At 40.0% G+C, this 21,289-nt stretch overlaps 1 protein-coding gene across 7 annotated transcripts in view; it reads right to left on the bottom strand.

Annotated features, from left to right (window-relative positions):
- Positions 1 to 15: 15 nt before the first annotated feature.
- The window catches only part of scn8ab (sodium channel, voltage gated, type VIII, alpha subunit b), a 45,557-nt gene continuing 24,283 nt past the window's right edge, over positions 16 to 21,289 (bottom strand). For 4 of the 7 annotated variants that reach the window (XM_063474235.1, XM_065470874.1, XM_065470870.1 and 1 more), the window contains 16 exons: positions 20,905 to 21,037; positions 20,372 to 20,610; positions 19,369 to 19,542; positions 18,796 to 19,152; positions 17,048 to 17,221; positions 16,624 to 16,917; positions 15,296 to 15,413; positions 14,996 to 15,150; positions 14,152 to 14,325; positions 6,450 to 6,572; positions 4,337 to 4,621; positions 4,201 to 4,254; positions 3,971 to 4,108; positions 3,630 to 3,734; positions 3,257 to 3,527; positions 16 to 2,213 (listed from right to left, as the gene is read on the bottom strand). In XM_063474235.1, coding sequence (XP_063330305.1) covers positions 1,048 to 2,213; positions 3,257 to 3,527; positions 3,630 to 3,734; positions 3,971 to 4,108; positions 4,201 to 4,254; positions 4,337 to 4,621; positions 6,450 to 6,572; positions 14,152 to 14,325; positions 14,996 to 15,150; positions 15,296 to 15,413; positions 16,624 to 16,917; positions 17,048 to 17,221; positions 18,796 to 19,152; positions 19,369 to 19,542; positions 20,372 to 20,610; positions 20,905 to 21,037 — 3,960 coding nt within the window. In that variant the 3' untranslated portion in view covers positions 16 to 1,047. Of the gene's footprint in view, positions 2,214 to 3,256; positions 3,528 to 3,629; positions 3,735 to 3,970; positions 4,109 to 4,200; positions 4,255 to 4,336; positions 4,622 to 6,449; positions 6,573 to 14,151; positions 14,326 to 14,995; positions 15,151 to 15,295; positions 15,414 to 16,623; positions 16,921 to 17,047; positions 17,222 to 18,795; positions 19,153 to 19,368; positions 19,543 to 20,371; positions 20,611 to 20,904; positions 21,038 to 21,289 lie in introns of all 7 variants that reach the window. The other 3 variants (XM_065470869.1, XM_065470868.1, XM_065470871.1) reach the window with 1 other exon arrangement.

The following is a 21,289-nucleotide window of genomic DNA, read 5'->3' as shown; positions in this document are numbered from 1 at the left end:
CCCCCCTCCCCACATCGCTTATCTTTGTGGAACAAATTACTCTGAACTTTCAAATTTCGAACATGTCTTGATCGTACAGTCGAGCCACCGTTGTGGTCTGAGTATTAGTGTCTTGTGGACTATGATAATTCATGCAAAGATTTCTGATCAAAACATGCCATCATGCAAGTCATTTCTATGCATTGAACAAGCACACTTATTATTTGTTTGGAAATCTTTCTGAGTAAATGTTAAGCCCTTGGCCCGAGTTGACTCCATAATAAACAGACACTTATTCAATTTGGTGTGAAAGCCCATGTTAAAAAAAGGATTTCGATGTGGATTATAACAAAGATAAAATGAGTAGAAGAGTTGATTGACATGGGCAAACTGTTGGATATTGTTCTTTTTTTTTCTTCTGTTTGCATTTTTGCTGCTCAAAAAAACAAAACGAAAACAATTTCTAGCTCAATAAAACAAAAAAAGTAGTTCACACGGTTATTTGTGTCTTTCACTCACCTTCTGTTTGCTCATAGAGTGAGTGTGCCATTTGTTCCTTTATACATTTCTGTATTAAACGACACAGAAACACTCTGTGGCTGCTGCAAGAAGGCGTTTCTTCAGCAGCGAGCAGCATCCTTGTTGTCTTTCACAGTACTGTCTTCCATAAGAAAACCATTCCTTGCATCCAGGCGCGTGATTTTTTTGTTGTTGTTTTTTCCATTTCACCTCTTGGTGTAGAGTTTGCTCAACTTATCTGTAAGACCAGTCATAAGTGAGCGGTATGGGACGCAGTCTGTTTTGATTTACTTTTTGTTAAGTAGTCCAGATACAGAGTCGCACAGTATGCTGATTATGTTTGGTTTGACTAAAGTTCAAGTCTTCAAGCTGTAACAGACCAAGATGCTTCTCTCTGCATCAATATAAGAATGAAGTCTGTAAACAAAATTACTGAAGACTTTTTTTTTTCTGACTTGCAAATGAAATAATCTGTACAACTGTGTTGGTGAGTTTCCGCTCGCATTAGTATCATCTTTTTGTTATTACTGTGAATATACATCCAGTGGCCTAACATTTGGATTCCCTGATGTCTTTTTGGTTTCTTCCTTTCTCTTTCCTTCCCCCTTTGCCCTCATTGTTGTCGTCCTGTTTCTCCTTCTCAGGTTTGGTTACACTGTCATAAGAAGGCAGGGAGGCAGTTGAGGGAGTGCCCTCTTTCTTTTCTTGTTCCCGATTGTTACCACCATTCTCGTCTTTGTTATTGGTTGGTTTGCGCTTACAAACAAAACCCCGCCTGGCCAAATAGGAGCGGTAGGCCCTTTGAATGATTCTGGCAGACACATCCTCCTGCTTGCGTCTCAGAGTGGTGGTGATAGGCTCATAAGAGACCTTGGAAGGATTGGCAGCCACAAAACGCTCCTCCATTTGTTGCCTCAACATGTCCAACTCGCCGCTGTCACCCAGCACACGCTTGGTGAAGGCAAAGAGGATGTCCAGACAGTGTATGCGGTCTCCACTCACCATAGGCATGTCCATTGCAATCAGTTCAATGGTATTAGGCTTGGGCACGCGGAGTGGGTGTTCGAGTGCATCTGCAAAGTCAGAAAGCTTGGCGTAGGTGATGAACTGGGAGGCATCTGGGTCAAACTTCTCCCAAATTTCATAAAAGGTCTCAAAGTCATCCTCACTGAGTGGGTCTGCACTCTCCTCTGTGGCCACGCTGAAATTCTCCAGGATGATGGCAATATACATGTTGACTACAATCAGGAAAGAAATGATGATGTACATAACAAAGAAGAAGATGCCCACCGATGGGTTGCCGCAGTCTCCCGTAACAGGGGTCCCAGCGTTCTCAAAGTAGGGGTCACAGTCCGGAGGGTAGTTCAGAATAGGCAGCAGAAGGCCATCCCATCCCGCAGACGTGGTGATCATAAACAGGATGATCATGCTGTTGCCAAAGGTTTCAAAATTGTACATGTCATCAATTCCAGCCCCGTGTTTCACATAGCCAAAGTTAGACATTCCAAAGATGGAGAAAATGAACATAACCAGGAAAAGAAGGAGGCCAATATTGAACAAGGCAGGAAGTGACATCATAAGGGCAAACAGAAGAGTTCTGATTCCTTTGGCCCCCTTGATGAGACGCAGGATCCTGCCGATACGAGCCAGACGGATCACCCTGAACAGTGTTGGTGAGACGAAGTATTTCTCAATCAGGTCAGCCAGAAACATTCCTGAAATTCAAAGGAAGGAAAAACAAACACATGTTAGTTAAGGCTGAGACAAAAGCCGACTGAATGCTTTACACTATTACCCCATTCCACACAGCAGGAAAAAAAACATTGATTCTTCATTATTTGTTGGTCTTAGTTAGTAATTCATCTGTTTTTATACAGCATGAGGATCACAACAAAAAGCCAGAAAAAACTCTATGGCAACGTTTGAACTGAAGACATTTGAAAGAAAGAAATTGAAGTTTTTTTTATATTTGATTTTATGTATACTGGGCAAAAGTCCAGCAATCCCTGATTTCTTTATATTTACTTGGAAAATCGGAAATATTTCTTTACACCAGCTGTGTTCTTTAACTGAGCCTGAACTCTCTTATGCAGCTTTCCTGAGGCTTATTTTCAGTCCAGTTCTTGAGTAATTTGGCATACCTCAGCCCTTTCTCAATGTTTCCCTTCCATAAGATTGGCTTTAAATCTTTTAACGGCACAGTTGCCCACCATGCTGAGATAAGCCAAGCTTTTAGCTATTTTGTTGGTGCAAAAATAAAATTGTATCCCTGTCAAACTATGTTATATTTGACATTTTTCATAGATTCGATTAAAGAAATGGAACCAAATTATGGATTTTTGTGACAGGCTACTAGCAAGAAAGTGCTATTGCTCAACACCACTTTAAAAATTCCAAGAAAGTCTGGCTGCTTGGAAGTAAAATATAAAGAAATTAGGGGAGATGAACTTTTGCACAGAAAAGTCAGACAAGACCGGGAGATTTTAAATTTCACCTTCTGACACGTTGCACACATTAGTGCTACATATATTTTAATTCATATATATTACAACTGCTAGAAACACAAAGTTTGGTTTAGGCAAGAGAGCTGCCTGAACAGAGTTTGCAGGAGGCCACACACAGGTTAGGTTAAAGACTGGCTCATGTTTGAGCCGTGTGCATCAGCAGTACGTGAATGAAATTGGCTCATTTGAGCCATTTCCAGTAAAGCTGCTTTGACTTTTCCCCTCATGCATAAACAGCCTTTTTAAATACTTGCCCACAATTGAAAGGATGACCACAACCACATCGAAAATGTTCCAGCCATTGGTGAAGTAATAGTGACGTAGTGCGAAGAGCTTCAGTAAAAATTCGCCAGTGAAGACAACAATGAAGACAAAGTTGACCCAGTAAAGCACATTCTCTGTCTCCTCCGACTGATCGTCTGTCTCCACCATCATAGTGACCATGTTGAGGCAGATGAGCATCATGATGGAGATGTCAAACACCTGCTGCGTCACAAAGTCAAACACCATGCCCTGGATTTTGTTCTGAGGAGAAAGCGAGAAGACAGAAGAGGGATGTTGGAGTGATTTTCTTAATGGTTTTTAGAAATGTAAATTGCGTGGAGGAGAAGGGAGGAGAATATTTACCTGGGGCCTGGGTATTGGTTTCTGTGGTTTCTTGGACCCTAGTTTCTTCATTGCATTGTAATACTTCTTCTGCTCTTCTGTCATGAAGATATCCTGACCTCCAAAGTAAAGGGACAAAAACAATTTGGTTACAATCTGCAGGACCACATTTTCCAGTGCAGGATCTACTTTTAAAAAAAGTCAAAGTCAGCGGTGTAGATTTTAATTCTAAAGGATTAACCTGATATTTTGGGACATACATCTGTCTTCTTGATTATAGTGTAATTGACTGTTTCATCTAACTCTGGTAAGAAAGTAAAAATGTGTATATTTGAGAGATAAATGAAAAAAAGCAATCTTATCTTTTTCTTTTGTTGATTGAAGTTATCAATGATGACACCAATGAAGAGGTTTAGGGTAAAGAATGAGCCAAAGATGATGAATATGACAAAGTAGATGTACATGTACAAGTTGTCCTCATAAATGGGCTGATCCTCCACCTACAAATTGCCATATACAAAAAAACATATTAAAAAAACTGTAGGTCCTGCTGATGTGAAAGTCAGACTATCTGTAAACTGAAAAAGCTTACCTTTCTAGAATCTATTGCTGCATACATGATGTCCATCCAGCCTTTGAATGTTGCCTGATGGTGGCAGTCACAGTGTGAGAAAACAGGCTGAACGCAAATTGTACAAATGAGAAGTAGCAAAAAAAAAGTTTCTCACCACTTGTAGGAGTGCCAAGTATCCCGCGCCCACATTGTCAAAATTGATCTTGACGTTCTTCCATCTGACTTCAGTATAGTTTTCACTGATGAGTGCGAAGCACTCTGTTTTGTTGTTCACCTCATGCGGTAGAAAGTACTCCTCAGCTGTCTCATTGAAACAATAGTAATACTTTCCAGCAAACAGATTGACACCCATGATGCTGAAGATGAGCCAGAAGATGAGACACACCAGCAACACATTCATGATTGAGGGAATTGCACCCACCAAGGCATTCACTACAACCTAAAAAGAACAGGGGGGGCGGGGAGCAGACAAGAGTGTATGTTAGCAATCAAACACCACCTGCTTGTAGATGTTATAACATTTTGCACAGAAACACACACTTACATAGAAATGCACATTCTTTCCCTCCCTTAGAGACTCAAGTTGTGTTATGTGATTGCTTCGTAAAAATTCATGCCAATCACAATAACCTACAAGCGAGTATAACAACAGGGCACAATACAATGCACAACAAGTCAAAACAGTGTAGAACTCTGATTATTTCAACTTTTAACAGAAAGCCATGCTTAAAATAGTTTGTGTTATAGGTTTTGGTAATAAAGGGGATATTACAAATTTTATAGCTCATCACTTTTGACTGTCAGCATTTAAATGACGTAGTACTGTTTTCTGACAGCTCGGTATATTAAACTAAAACTCCTTACAACTAGTTACAAATCATTATAAAGTTATCCTTTTGTAGCTTCTAATCCACATTATCAGATTTTTTTGTATTGTGCCCCAGCATATTGTTATTCCCATCAAAAGTATATTGGATTCATACACACTCGTATACTATTTGTGTTCCAGTATGTCAAGAGAACATTTGTGTTAGCTGTGGCCGGTCAATGCAACAAATTAATTCAATCAATTAAGTAATGATTGCATGAACTGTTAATATAAAAGATAACTTTACTGTCCTGAATGATATACAGCTGTTAGAATTAGGAGGAAAACACAGGAATGTGCATTTCCAAACACCAAGCCATGGAAACAGAAAGCCAAATAAACCAAAACTATAGGCAAACATCAAATGTCAAAATTATTTGCGTTTTTTTTACACTCTAGTGTTCTGTCTAATGTTGTAATATAGAGACAATGCAGCTATGCGATAACTTAATATAACTGCAAAACGGTGATCATGAAAATCATGGTGATGAAATTCACTGAGGAGTGATGAGCAAGGATGTCAGGGGAGGGGGTTATGCAACCAGAAGTTTGTTGATCTTCCAGTGTGACAATGCCAAAGCCAAACTGTGATAATATCAGATAACAGGACACTTGAGCCAGAGCAAAAGCCAGAAGATGCTGAGCCTAGGCACGATAAAAATTTTTGTTGTTTTTGTTTGCCCAGCAACAACCAGAGGCTGACCCAATCCATCACATGAAATAACCAGATTAAACCAGATTCTGTTTTGTTTGTTTATTAGTTAAAATTTACATCAGTTACATCACAACTACTGATGTAGAAACTGTGCACACACACTTAAGGACAGACTTAACTGTGTGCACCCTGTAAATGAAGTATGCACAAAGATTGACTACTAATTTGGATATCAGTTCATTTGAGCTGGGGGCTCTGTAGCACTTAACAGACTGCATTTTGGGTCTGTGTCATAACCCTATTGCATGGCTCAGCTTGAATTTGTTTTGCCTGACAGTTCAAACCAACCTCTAGTTGTTCCTTCAGCTGGTACTAAACAGAGCTTTTATTGTAGCGTGTTGAATCACTCAAGCAAAAAATTGGAGTGCAGTCTACTTTTTTAAATAAAGCATTGGACAGAGTTTAATTTTGTTAATATTTGGAGTCACTGCTAAATGCTTTAAAATAATGCTAAATTTATTATATATGAAATGAAACATGATTAATCAAATCAGATGTATGATGACCATCTGAGATGATCTGCGTCCATGCAAAAAGCTTCTCACTAATCCAAGGAGTCATCTTTAAAAAAAAAAGTCCCCTCAGAGACATTTTAAAATCTATTCTGCCATCTATAGCATGCGCTGATACTTTTTATTTATTCGGCATGCAAAAGGACCAGCTGCCTGGTATCTTGGGTCTTACCCTCATCCCTTCAAAACGTGACAGGGCCCTGAGGGGTCTCAAGGCCCTCAGTGTCCTGAGTGATTTAATCGGGCCTAGATCGGAGTAGCCCAACGCATTAGCTATAAGGGTGACTATAGACACCTACACAGATAGGGACAGAAGAAGAGGGAAAGACAGAGGCAAAAGAAGAGAGGACCCACACAGTTAGAGGGGAAATAGAGAGAAAGGTGGACTCTAAAGTGTAAGGATGGCTGAATGGTTATATACAGATATATATAAGTACATATATAGGTTATATATGTGTAAGTATATGTATCTATATAGCATAACGGTTAAACAGGAGTTATTACAATAAACAACGGTCAATAAAGTGTAGCCGGACTTCTTTTTTTCCTTTTCTTTCTTTAAAAAATGTGTTTGCTTATGTTTGAGTTTGGTTTAGTTTGGCAAGCCAGTCTAGCGTGATAACCAGCTTAACAGCACAGTGAGCACACCTGGAAAGAAACTTGTGGTTGACACAGTGAGAGGAAGAGAAGAGAGTCAAACAAAGGGAAAAATTAGAGGAGAGATGAGTTCACAAACACTAAATCAATGTGACACAATAATATACACACAGTACACGATACAAAACAGTACAGTTTCCACATCAGAGGGCATTGTACTTAAAGAAGGGAGAGAAAACGCAGAAGCTGATGACAACTTTCAGGGTTAGAAGAGAGGAAAAACCTGTGAAAGTAGGAGTCCCACCACAGCACATCAACCTTACCCTGGACCCCCAAACACCGACCCCTCAGTCCCTCTCGATAGCTGCACAACGTCTCTCTTAACTTAAAGAGAGACACAGTTATAGGAACCTGCTGTGAGAGAGAGGACAGGTCAGTGTTAGGGCAGAGGGCGGCATTAAAAAAATCTGGATTAAGTTATCAGACTATATTGAGATGTCTTCATATTTCAGGGTTATGCAAAAAATAAATAAATAAATAAAAATCCACTATGTAACTTGAATAATTTAACACTTTTGTCTTCCATCATGACCCATAGGATAGACCCCTTACTATAACTGTTAAGAAGAGAGGATCCAACTCACAAATTTAGAAAATCTTTACTTAGCCTACATGAAAATTATAAAAAAACAAAAAAACAAACAAAAAAAAAAACCACACAAAAAACCCTGAACATGTCAAATGTTTAAACTGAGAAACACTTCGGCCATTATTCCATTTTATTTATATCAACATACTTTATATGGTAAAGTAATGACCCTACAATATTACAATAAATATATAGTGTATCTCCAGCATGATAACCTTCATATTATATATAAGCTTCTTTGGAACATATGCTGCCATTTAGTTAAACCCATGAAAATTTCATTTTCCCCAAGTACTGTTAAAAAGAGTAATGAGTTTTTAACACAGTTTTTCCAAGTATCCTAGTTTTATTTTGGGCGCTTACATTATTTTACTTTGCACTAAGAAACATAATTATTTCCCATTATTTCCTGGCATGTGTGTTTTTGCAGACTAGTCAATAATCTTTACTTTAGTCTTCTGGTAGTAATTCTTCACCAGGAGCAAAGTGCATTTTGGGTCACTGTGATGGAAGACAAAGCAACGACCCAGACCCAGTTTTGCTGCTTGAGGTTTTCATTTAAAATCTTCACATATCCTTCTTTCTTCTTCATTCCTTCCACCTTGATGAGATTTCCAGTTCCAGATGGACTGAAGCATCCCCACAGCTTAATGCTCCCACCACCATGTTTCGCTGTAGGGATGGTGTTATTTTGGCTTGTATGCCTTCCCCTTCTTTCTCCAAATATAAGCAGCATATCTGTGGCTAAAAATCTCTACTTTTTTCTGATCTTCTCCTTAGCTTGTTTCAGTCTGGTTTGCAGGTGTAGGGTTACCCTAACCCTCTGCAGTTGTCCTGGGCTCTGTAGACACATCTCTCACTAGTTTTCTTTCCACTCTTTGAAATCGTTCACTTTCTGCCTCTGCCAGGCTTGTTCTGTACTGTGTTGCTCTATTTGAATTTCTTGATCACACTTCTTGCTCCAGTTCTTGACACTCAGGAACGCTGTGATAAACTTCCATATACATCTCCTGCTTTGTGAGCAGAAGCAATTCTTTTTCTCAAGTCTAAACTGATTTCTTTTGCTTTTGGCACGACACTTTCTAAAGTTATAGCTCAAACCTTTGCTGAAGTTTTTACACTGTGTGTAAATTGGAAGATAACCCTGAGTTTTAACTTGATTTTGCAAGCTTCAAGCATTACAAAGTTAATGCGCATAAAAATCACTTGCTCATTAATGGGAAATGTTTGACAAAAATTGTCCTTATTTATATCTTTCATAGAGAAGACCTTACTCAACCAGACTAGAGATGGCACGATACCACTTTTTTATGTCCGATACCGATACCGATATCATAAATTTGGATATCTGCCGATACCGATATGAATCCGATATAGTGTGTTTTTTAATCAATAAAACTGTTTTTTAAATATCTTGCTGCATTTTGTATAAGTTCATACTCAAGTTTAAATAAACAACAACACTAAAGCTATTCTGTTATACATGTATGTAAAAAAAAAATACACTGCGCCCAAAATATTTCATAGTTCAGCAACACTGATCAATCTAATAAAATTAAACCTACTCCATCCTCCCTATTCTGGTACTTTAAAGAGTACTTAGCAGAAATATTAAGCAAACTAACTAATAGGGTTGCAAACTCCCAGCAAAAGAAAATGGGGAACCACCCCCCACCCTCCACCTGATGATGCTTAATCGATGTAATCAACTTTAATTTGATGCAGTGTAAAAAAAATGCACAGAAATCAATTATTTTTCAAGAATAATTAAATAGATTCAACATCTTTCTTCAACAGAATTGCAGACTGCACAGATGGTACCTTCCCAAAGGAAAAAGTACTAGCTTACTAGGGTATATTAGACTTAACAGTTACTATATACAGTAAATGGCCTGTATTTATTTAGCGCTTTACTAGTCCCTAAGGACCCCAAAGCGCTTTACATATCCAGTCATTCACCCATTCACACACTGGTGATGGCAAGCTACGTTGTAGCCACAGCCACCCTGGGGCGCACTGACAGAGGCGAGGCTGCCGGACACTGGCGCCACCGGGCCCTCTGACCACCACCAGTAGGCAACGGGTGAAGTGTCTTGCCCAAGGACACAACGACCGAGACTGTCCGAGCCGGGGCTCGAACCGGCAACCTTCCGATTACAAGGCGAACTCCCAACTCTTGAGCCACGATCGCCGAAGTAATGGACTTCTATACATTTTACATCAGATTAAAACTTTGGGTGTAAGATTCAGATAATTATTTATTGAAAGCTAGATATTTTAAATGAGAATAGGAAAGAAAAGTATGTCTTTGTGCCCCCTTTTCCCTGTTCATGCCCTATCGGCCCCCCTGGCTAAACTTTGCTAGATCCGCCCCTGCACAGTTACCAGCAGTCAGCTACGTAGAAAAGGATCCTGGTGTAGAAAGTAATATTAAATAAATTCTAACAACAGCTTATCAAGGTTAAACGTGCTGCTGTTGTTCAGCCGCTGGTTTCCTCTTTCTGGTGCAAAGTGGGCCAAAAACAAAGAAGAGAGACGGACTCGCGACAGAAAAGCCGATCAGCTGATCATTAAGCAGTTTCACGATTGAAGTAGCAGCAAGAGAGGGAGAGGCAGTGGCTCCATATATCGGTTGTTAAGCTTAACATGGGAACGCTTTACAAACATTCAGAGATGAACTTACACACTTGCTTTACTTCTCTCTGGGATAACTTCCTCGGAGATGAAATGCTGGTTTGGTAGCCAGGCTACAAATACACACAGCCGCTCTATCACATGACGCATACTGCTCAGACGTGCTACGGTTATGAGCCGAGTTACGCCATGTCTCAAGTTTTTTGAGATGCTTTTTTGATATTTAATGGATCGGATTACATTTTTTATTTCTCGCGGATATCCGATCCAGTAATTTAGGTCAGTATCGGACTGATACCGATACGTAATATCGGATCGGTCCATCTCTAAACCAGACAATGCAAAACTGCTTAAAAGTCCAGATCTGAAAACAACTGATACTATTTGAAGCACTATAAATGCCAAAATTTAACAAAGGAGGCTCTAACTGTGAAGTTTCTAAGCACCTACAGAGACAAATAAAAGAAGGATGCTACACATTTGTGATATAAATGTCTAAAACCTTTTTAAATGATTTGCTGACATATCATTTATAGCGACAATATCATTTCTCAGTTTTAACGTTTGGCTGTTTTATATTGATTGTTCTTATATACAGCCAAGTAACTGCATATTGTTTTGATTTACATTTAAAGGGCTTTCTATGAAAGTGAATATATATATCAGTCCTGTAGTGATATTAACATCTTCTGCATAACATTGTATTATAAGTCTCACAAATGTTGTGTATGCACTCACTGGCCACTTCATTTGGTTCACCTGTTCAACTGCTCATTAACTAATCAGCCAACCACAGGACAGCAGCTCAGCACATGTAAACATGGCCAAGATGACCTGCTCAATTTCAAACTGATTTAAATGACTTTGAACGCAGTGTGGTTGTTGATGCCAGAACAGTTGGTCTGTGTGTTTCAAAAACTGCTGAGCTACTGGAATTTTCCCACATGACCATCTCCAGGGTTGACAAGAATGAAGTGGGAGACCAACATCAACTCCATCCTCAAAAAGACCCAGCAGAGGATGTACTTCCTGAGACAACTGGGGAAGTACAGTCTTCCACAGGAGCTGCTGATCCAGTTCTACACTGCAGTCATTGAGTCTGTCCTGTGCTCCTCCATCACAGTCTGGTATGGTGCAGCCACTAAACAGGACAGGAGCAGACTGCAGCGGACTGTACGGGCAGCAGAAAGGATCATCGGTGCCCCCCTGCCCTCCATCCAGGATCTGTACCTCTCAAGAACCAGGAAACGGGCAGGGAAAATCGTCACAGACCCCTCACACCCTGGACACAGACTTTTTGACCTGCTGCCCTCTGGCTGATGGTACAGAAGCCTGCAAACCAAGACCACCCGACACAGGAACACTTTCTTTCCCCTCGCCATCTCCCTCCTAAACAGTTGACCTGTCACACTGCTTCCCACTGCCAGACTGCAACTGCACCTTATGTACATTCTGTAGTATTCATTCCACCTCATTTCATTTCTGTATTTTATGTACATAAGTTTAGTTATTTATAGTTGGTTCACACAGCTTTGTGTATGTATGTGTATGCATGCGTAATGTACATATAGGTGTGTGTGTGTGTGTGTGTGTGTGTGTGTGTGTGTGTGTGTGTGTGTGTGTTTTTACATTGCTGTGCTTGAGAGCCACCATCTACCGGAACCAAATTCCTTGTATTTGTCTGCACATATACTTGGCCAATAAACACGATTCTGATTCTGATTCTGATTGTCTGAAAAAGAAAAGAATATCCACTGAGCGGCAGTTCTCTGGCTAAAAATGCCTTGTTGATGCCAGAGGTCAGAGGAGAATGGCCAGTCTGCTTTAAGATGACAGGAAAGCATATTAACTCAAATAAACACTCCTTACAACAAAGGTACGCAGAAGAGCATCTCTGAATGCACAACACATCTACCTCTGAAGCAGATGTGCTTCGGCAGCACTGGGTGTGGTCTTCTGCACTCCTTTTAACTAAGAACAAGAACCTGAGGCTAGAATTTGCACGGGCTCACCAAAATTGGACACCAGAAGAAAAATGCTGTGTGTTCTGACGAGTCTCGATTTCTGCTGCAACATTTGGATGGTAGGGTCAGAATGTGGCATAAACAACATGGGTTCATCCTGTCTAATCCATGGTACTGCTGGTATAATGTGTGGCAGACATTTTCCTCTGGGGTCTTGCTGACCATGTTTATCTCTTTATGACCACAGTAACCATCTTCTGATGGCTCCTTCCAGTAGGAGAACATACCACTGGTTTCTGGTATCTTAACAATGAGGCCACTGAACTCAAATGACCTTCACAGTTAGCAGATTCAGTCCAATAGAGCACCTTCACACCTTTCTAGAAGGTGATGTGGAGATTGCTATCATGGATGTGCAGCCAGTAAACCTGCAACAACTGTGTGATGCAGTCATGTTGGCATGAACCAAAATCTCTGAGGATTGTTTCTGGCACCTTGTTGCATCTGTGCCACAAAGAATTAAAGGAGATCTGACGACAAATGGGGATTGAACATAATGCTAATTAAGAATAACTATTGAAGTGGCCGTGCGAAGACTCACACACTTATTCTTTGTCCTTCTTTTGTCCTTCTTGTGGGCAGCAGTGTCATTTGGTCAGTTTCTCTCTTCTTCTACTGCTATATTCAAATGATTCTTTGACCACCTGATCTTTTGTACATGATCACTGAAAGTTAGTGGCCAGATTCCAATCGTAATTTATATCTTGATAACCGAGGATGTTTGTTAAAAACAAAGGCAGATGTTTGTGAAGCAACCTGACTACTCCTATGTTCTTTGTTCTCAACAAACTATTGTGACATTACATATTGTAAAAGACAATGAGGCAGTAACTGAAAATACACGCTATACACAAATAATCATAAAAATAAATGCACACATATGGTATGTGTGCAGGGTAAACATACTTACAATTTCTGACCCCCATCAGGAATACAACATACAATACTACATTCCTATTAAACATAACTAAATGCTTGTTTATATGTATATGTCAATGTTAACATAGACAGACTGGCACTTCACAATTAAGGGTGAAGATAAATTGGTGGTCAAAGGACAAATAAAATAAATGAATGACTTAGCACAACATAGGACATAATAAAAAAAAACACACATATATACATATATATATAGAAATCAATATTACGACAAGACAAAAAATATAAATTTATTGCTAAATATATAAAATTGAATTAAATTACAAATTTTGAGGAAAAAATCATTTGGATTTGGGAAGGTCCGTGTCAGGGACTGAAATGATCAACTAATTAAATAAACTGTCAATAAAAATATCATTGAATGTGTGCCATCACATTCGGTGATCAATCACTTTAATTCTCAAATTTCCAAATTATTTTTTTTCTCAAAACCATAAAATAATGAAGAAAAGTGCTATAAAAACTGTCACTTCCTGAGAAGCACCGGATATTTCACTAGCTATGACATCATTTTTTAAATATATATGCAGGAAAGAATTCACGTGAGAAACAGATCACACACAAATGAGAGAAAAGGATAAACCACATATGAATTACAGTAGCTGTCAAGAGAGGGAAACACTGAATGCCTCTGCAGGCCAGATTAAACATTCAGGACAGAGAGGCCATTGTGCTACTGAAACTAAGCAAAATCTCCAGGCTTCATGACAGAAGCATGGAGCAATGTGAAGATGCGTTTCTGTGGTCCCTGGTGTTTGTAGACACTGCTGACTAGATAAAGAGGTCTGTGACTCAGCAGTGCAGGAACTGTTATCTCTCTAGTTTTTAGCTGAAGGAATAAAACCATGTTTTTTGAGACATTCGCCCATTTGGTAGAAACAAAAACCAAACATATGTGTTTCCCCAGTAGAGCATCTTTTCTGTGTGACAAATGACTCACTGACTTTGAACTCTCAAATCTGTGGATGTTGCGATCTTAAACCATCATCATGTGGCCAGTATGTAACCAAGCCACATACAAATGTACTTACATCAACAATGAAGAAGTCCAACCAGCACCAGGCATTTGTAAAGTACTTGACAAAGCCATAAGCCACCCATTTCAGCAACATCTCCAGGATGAAGATGTAGGTGAAAACACGATCAGCATACTCCAGGATGATACGGACTGTCTTCCTCTGTTCTATGTACACGTCCTCAAAGGCCTAAAGAGCAGAAGAGAAACATCAAACAGACAATATGCATGGCATGAAACAGCCAGTGTTATTACCTGTATGAAGGTCTTTTCACTCTTCTAAATCACCTGGGTTAGAATTTGCTGGATGACATGCTGTGTTCATTTGTTGTTGACAATAAGTTGTTTACACCATGAAGAAAAATAACTGATAACCATATCAGACTAGGGTGATGGTTCCCTTCATTCCCTGTTTCCATTCTTCCACATATAAGAGTTTGTCTTTACCTCCCACCTGGATAAAGCTGCAAGCCTAAGCTAGAAACTCCTGGTTGAAAGCTTGGTGCATTACAGCACTTTGCTGTCCATTATCAGCAATAATATCAAGAGCAGTTGCAGAAGAAAAGCAGAAGATGATGCTTGCTCACATCCTCGGAACTAAATGCAATCATTAACTGATTTTGTTCATGTTTTTCTAATTTGTTGCTTGTATTCTTGCTTTGATGTGCATTTTATCATACTGTTAATTAGACATTGTAGTAGGGCAATTAGATTGTTTGTGAGAGTGTGCAAAACTGGAAACATGTTTACAGTACAGTGTGCGTGTGTTTGTGTGTGCGTGTGTGTGTGTGTGTGTGTGTGTGTGTGTGTGTGTGTGTGTGTGTGTGTGTGTGTGTGTGTGTGTGTGTGTGTGTTCTTACCAGGGCCCCACTGCTGAGCAGGATCATGAAGATGATCAGGGTTTCAAACCAGTTGTGTTCCACTATCAGGTAGCAGGTCTTCCTCAGGAACCACCAGTATTTCCCCCAGCCGTGAGTAATGGGAACATCACAGCACTTATATTTGGCCACACACTCTGCATGCCAAATGAAAACACGACTGTTGATATACATCATGGATTGAACTGTGAATAAGCTGTCATTAACACAGTACACTGATAACATATTGTGTGGGCTTGTTGTTATTACTAACCAAAAAGTCAAAAATTAATCACCACTTACCATCTGTCCAGCAGGCCTCTGGGTCAAGGTACTCCTCCACAACCTCCACCACTGCCACCTCCTCCACATCAGGCTTGATGTCTATTGTGCTGCCCTCAGACGAGCTGGTGTCATCCAACTAGGACAAAGAGATCAGTTCAACCTCTTAGTTTCTCTCTGAATGTTATAGGTTCAGCAGTGAGATGCTGAAAGCGTACAATATGTATAAGGCACAGTGCCAGTGAAGCCATTACATTAATGCACTCTTTGGGTTTATATGCATGACATGATTTATAAATGGAGGTATACACGTTACAGCCATGTAGCGCAGTTATTAAAAGTCATGTTAGTCACTAGAGATAATCAGTAATTCTTTCAACTGTTAATAATAGTCATTATACGGTGGCCCTGAGAGCTCAAATGCATTGAAAACACCAGCAAACAGCAAACACTCAAAACAGAACCTAAGTAGAAAAAAACCAAAACCTCACAAAACACAATGGAGGGATTGCACTGGCACACATTTGAAAGAATCGGGGGATTTATCTGTGTTGTGAGGGAAAAGAGGATGCAAGGTAATGTGTGTTTTAATCACACGATTCATTTAATACTTTAGATACACGTTTGCTATTAGTCGTTTACTGTTAACTCGACAAAAACACTCACAAACACTCAGGACAGTTCAGTTCACTGAAGAGTGAATGGGCATTTTTATCAACATTCACCCTTTCTTCCCATTTTTCTCCACCATTTTTTAAAATTCTTTTTACAAAATAGGCTTCATGCTTTTCTAACTGGCTCTCGCCCTGCAGCGTGCCCTCTGGCCGGCTGCAGCGCTGGGTGGATTTTTGTGGTTGAGGAAGCTTAGTAGAATATAAACCTGATGCAGGGACAGTAGTGATTCAGCGGCATTATCTCCTTTCTTCCTACAACAAACTAGGTCAAGGTGACCCACCCATCAGACTTCTCCACACACTTTGGGTCTGGCTATCCTTCTCCTCCATTTATACTGTACAGTAGACTGTGACTCTGCTTCTCTGTCATCTCACCAGGGCAGTCTGTTGTCTGCCTGCTGTTCTTGGCTGTCTGCAGGGTCAGCACTCAGGCTCAGTGTTACAGCGCTCCTGTCTAAATGGATGTTCTTAAATGTCAGTTAAACTAAGTCTCTCCAGTGTGGCAACTCAGATGAGTTCCACTTACCGCATATTGCACGATATACTCAACTTTATTCTGTTTACTGCACTATTGCATTGCTTCCTACCATGTTATATTTAGCAACCTCATCATCTCTGACATCAAAACAATAATTTACTAAAACTACCTGCAAAGCAAGCGCAGATGATACTCACATCTTTGCTGTTTTCCACATCGGATTCACTGCTGAAATCTTCAGTATTAAGGTTTTCAAAGTCAGACTCGCCAACAGCGATTGGAACGCAGACAGTGAGGTTTGGGTTGTGGATGAAGGACATGTAGTCGTCATCAATCATGTACTTTCCCACACTGCTCCCAATTCCGCTGGTGGTCCCATTGCCATTTTTAGCATAGTCCAGTCCTCGATTGATATCCACTGTGTGATTTGCAATGCAGTTGAGCTTCTTCTCATACATTTCATCCAAAGGCTTCTGTTCATCTTCGACAGGCTGCTTGTCATAGTGATAAAATAACCAATGAAAAATCGCTATTAGAAAACAAACTGCCATCAAATAGGAGTCTGACACAAAACAATGTTATTTAAACAAGGAGGTGTATAAATGTTCAATTATGTGGTACCTTCTTTAGCATTGTGGCTACAAAAACCCGCATGTTTGCCTTGAACCAGGCAATCCCAAGCTTAATGCGAGCAACCGCGAGCTGGAGGTTGTTGGGCTCACCATCATCATCGGTGGCAGCAAGGTTGTCTGCACTGAATGAGCTCAGCAGCAGGGCCAGAAACAGGTTCAGCACCTCAAAGAGAAAATAGACAGAAACTCTCATTTTAGCACTCACAATATACAGCGCTGGGAAAAAACATTTGCCACCTTTGCATTTCTCTTTTTTTGCATATTTTTCACACGTGTTTCAGATCATCATAGAAATTTCAATTTTAAAAAAATAACCAGAGTAAACACAAAATGCATTTTTTAAATAATAACTGAATTTTTTTTAAGGAAAAAGTTGTCCAAATCTACCTGGCCCATGTGAAAAAGCTATTGCCACCTAAGGCTAACAACTGATTGTACCGTAGTTGGTGGTAAGAACTGCAATGGAGCATTTGCGACTGACAATGGGGCTTTCACATTTCACATCTTTTCTTTAAATTTAGCCACGCTGGGTTTTTTTTGAAGATCCTGTTATACCAGCCTGTTTAAGTTCGTGCTAAGGCATCACAATGAGATTTAACTCCTGCCTTTGACTAGGCACTCCAAAATGAGGTGGACCTTCTGGTGTGCTTTGGATAATTGTCTTGCTTCTTAAGTGTACTTGTACTTGATGGCACAAGCTGATAGGCAGGCATTCTCCGTCAGGATTTTCTCGAAGAAAACAGAATTCATGGTTCCATCAATTACGGAAAATCACCATGAAGTGGCAAAACAGCCCCAAACCATCACACTACCGCCACCATGTCTGACTGTTGGTATGATGTTCTTTTTATGAAATATTGTGTCAGTTTTACATCAGATGGAACAGCACTTGAACCTTCCAAAAAGTTCAGGTTTTGTCTCAATATTTTCCCAAAAGTCTTTGGGATCATCAAGATGTTTTTAGGCAAATTTGAGACGAGAATTTGAGGTTCATTTTGGTCAGCAGTAGTTTTCTCCTTGGAACTGTGCCACTCAATGCCATTTTTGCCCAGTGTGTTTCTTATTGTTGATCATGAACTCTGACCTTAACTGAGACAGCTGAGGTCTGCAGTTCTTTAGATATTGTTCTGGCTTCTTCTGTGACGTCCTGGATGAATCAGATTTTCGTGGGCCACTCCTGGGAAAGTTCACCACTTTTCCAAGTTGTCTCTGTTTATGGATAATGTCTCTCGCTGTGGTCAACTGGAGTTCCCAAAGCCTTAGAAATGGCTTTGTAACACTTTCCTGACTGATAGATGTCAGTGACTTTGTTTCTCGGCTATTTCTTTAGACTGCGGCATGATGTGTTGCTTTCTGAGATCTTTTAGCCTACTTCACTTTGTCAGACAACTTCTATTTAAGTGATTTCTTGATTTAACTGGTCTGGGTTGGCTGTAACTCAGCTTTCCAAAAACTGTGTTTTGACAAGGAGGGTAATTACTTTTTTAGACAAGGTGCAGGTAGGTTTGGATAGTATTTTCTTTAATAAGTGAAATCATCATAAAAACACCATTTTGTATTTACTATCTTTGTCTAATATTGTTAGATAATCTGAAAATTGTAAGTGTGACAAATATGCAAAAAACAAAGAAATCATGAAAACTGCAAGTACTTTTTCACAGCAATGTATCTATTAAACTTCAATGGATTACTATAATTCAGGAGCATGTACACTATGTAATGTCTGTCTTTGCTTACCACTAGGTTACCAATCACCATGACCATCATGAAGACCGTTAGACACATTGTCTGTCCTGCCACCTCCATACAGTCCCACATGGTCTCAATCCATTCCCCACACAACACTCTGAACACAATTAGGAAGGAGTGGAAGAAGTCATGCATGTGCCAGCGTGGCAGCTCGCAGCTTTCCGCAATCTTACACACACAGTCCTTGTAGTTTTTGCCAAATAGCTGCATTCCCACCACGGCAAAGATGAAGACAATGATGGCCAACACCAGGGTTAGATTACCCAGAGCTCCCACTGAGTTGCCAATGATCTTGATCAGCATGTTGAGTGTTGGCCATGATTTGGCCAATTTAAACACTCTCAACTACAAGAGAAGCACAAAACAAACGAACAGGGTTAATTATAGTTTTTCATATCTGGAAAACACAACCTGATGGCAATTTAATACAGAAGCCAGGCTTAACGTCAGCCTTGATCTGATGATCAGTAAGAAAGAGAGCTGCACAAATATTTACCTGATACTAGCTTGTACATTAAGGCCACAAAAGGTCAAATCAAATGTCTCTTATTTTCCACGTACCAATCGGAAAGACCTGAGCACTGACAGGCCTTCCACATCAGCCAGTCCCAGCTCAACTAAACTCAGAGTCACAATGAAGCCATCGAAGCAGTTCCAGCCTTCCTGGAAGTAATAGTAGGGATCCATTGCAATTAGCTTGGCAAACATCTCCCCAGCAAAGATGCCAGTGAAAACCTAAAGACCCACACAGAGAAAAACATGAAGAATATGTTAATATGTTTCCTCGGGAAACAGGATAAAGAGGCATGCTTAGATTGCATTTGAAGTATTTCTGGTTAAAAAATGAACCAAGATATGTTTCAGCAGAATTCGTAATTAACTATATTACTCGTTGCTTTGTATTGTCCTTCTGCTAACCATGTGTCCAGTTAGTGCTGCAGAGAACACCCAGTGATTCACACTGCACCATCCATCATACTGCGCAGATTCCTCTGAGTTCAGTTCCTGGACTGCATGCCAATGCCTATGACCTCATTTCCTGTCTTAATATCTGACACTGTGCCAGTATTTCTGCCCTCAGACAGCTGTGCGACAGTGATATCTGGTAGCACAGACAGAGTACAGACAAACCAGAATGTCTGCGACAGATCTTGTTAATATGTACTTGGTCAAATCAGCGTTGAACAGGCTTATGTCTGTATGCAAGCAGCTGAGAGCAAGTTAAGAGTTCAGCAGACTTGAAGGAAGCAAGATGCAATGGATGAAGAGTGAGTGGACGTGATAAAAGTTTGGCAGGGAAGCCTAGTTGGCTACATTAAAATGGTACTAAATCTTTAATGAGACCCCATCAGATTCCTGTATACGGTATGTGTATATATTCTTAAGTGCACATATCAAATGAAGCTTTGATGAGTTGGCTTGAGGTAATTGAGGCACACAATACACCTACGACATTTCTGTACCTCCTGAGAGACATACTGAGCATGCAGTCATAAAACAACAACAAAAACGAATGGAAACAGTAAGAAAAAAGACTAAATAAGGACTGACTGCAGCTTCTTACCAGGTTTCCAACAGACAGGACCTCTTCAAAATGTGGAGTCATTGGGTAGTGCTCCATGGCCATGAAAAGGGTGTTGAGAACAATACAGATGGTGATGGCCAGGTCAACAAAGGGGTCCATGACAATCAAGTAGACTATGTGCTTGAGTTTTAGCCACATGGGACAGCATTCCCAGATGAGAAAGATGTTAGCAAACTTGTACCAGCAGGGAGGACACTTTCTTTGAGACTCCTCCAATTCTGCACAAAGAGACGGAGGAAAAGGGGGGACGTGAAATGTTTAACATTTAGTTATTTAAGTGACATTATGTGCTGTAACATCTAGACTCCTGAACACCTCACTTATGTGATAATTACATGCAACTTATGGGCATATACTAACAAGTTGCAACAACAGCTGTCACTTAGTTGATACTGATGTTGTTTTTACTTGTGCATTTTCATGTCCTCAACGTGTTTTAGCACTAAGAGCTAATCTGACAATTAACAGCACAGGATTAGAAAGAAAAAGAGAAACATATAAACTCTCTGTACCCTCTATCAGAGTGTTGGTGACTACACTCATTTGACTGTTGGCACGGTCCTTCCCTTTGAAGGAGGAGTTGAGCTGATCCACAGACACCATGAGAGAGCCAGAGTGCTTCTTCTTAATCTCAACATCTGTAGTCTGTACTCAGAGAAAGACATGATGTCACGGTCATTACATGAATATAAACAGACATTCAACCTCGTGCTCCACAGCTATCTAAATTCAATTCAATTCAATTTTATTTATATAGTGCCAAATTACAACAGCAGTTGCCACAAGATGCAACTTGATCCATCTAAATCATGAAAGAGATCTGAGGTCTGCTCACAAGGCAAAAGAAATGTCGCTTTAGTATCAAATAATGTACTGATATTCTACATTTTCCAGAAA

Source organism: Pelmatolapia mariae, linkage group LG5 (genome assembly GCF_036321145.2).
Source record: "Pelmatolapia mariae isolate MD_Pm_ZW linkage group LG5, Pm_UMD_F_2, whole genome shotgun sequence".
NCBI classification, from domain to species: Eukaryota; Metazoa; Chordata; class Actinopteri; order Cichliformes; family Cichlidae; genus Pelmatolapia; species Pelmatolapia mariae.
This window is presented reverse-complemented; position numbering and strand designations above follow the sequence as displayed.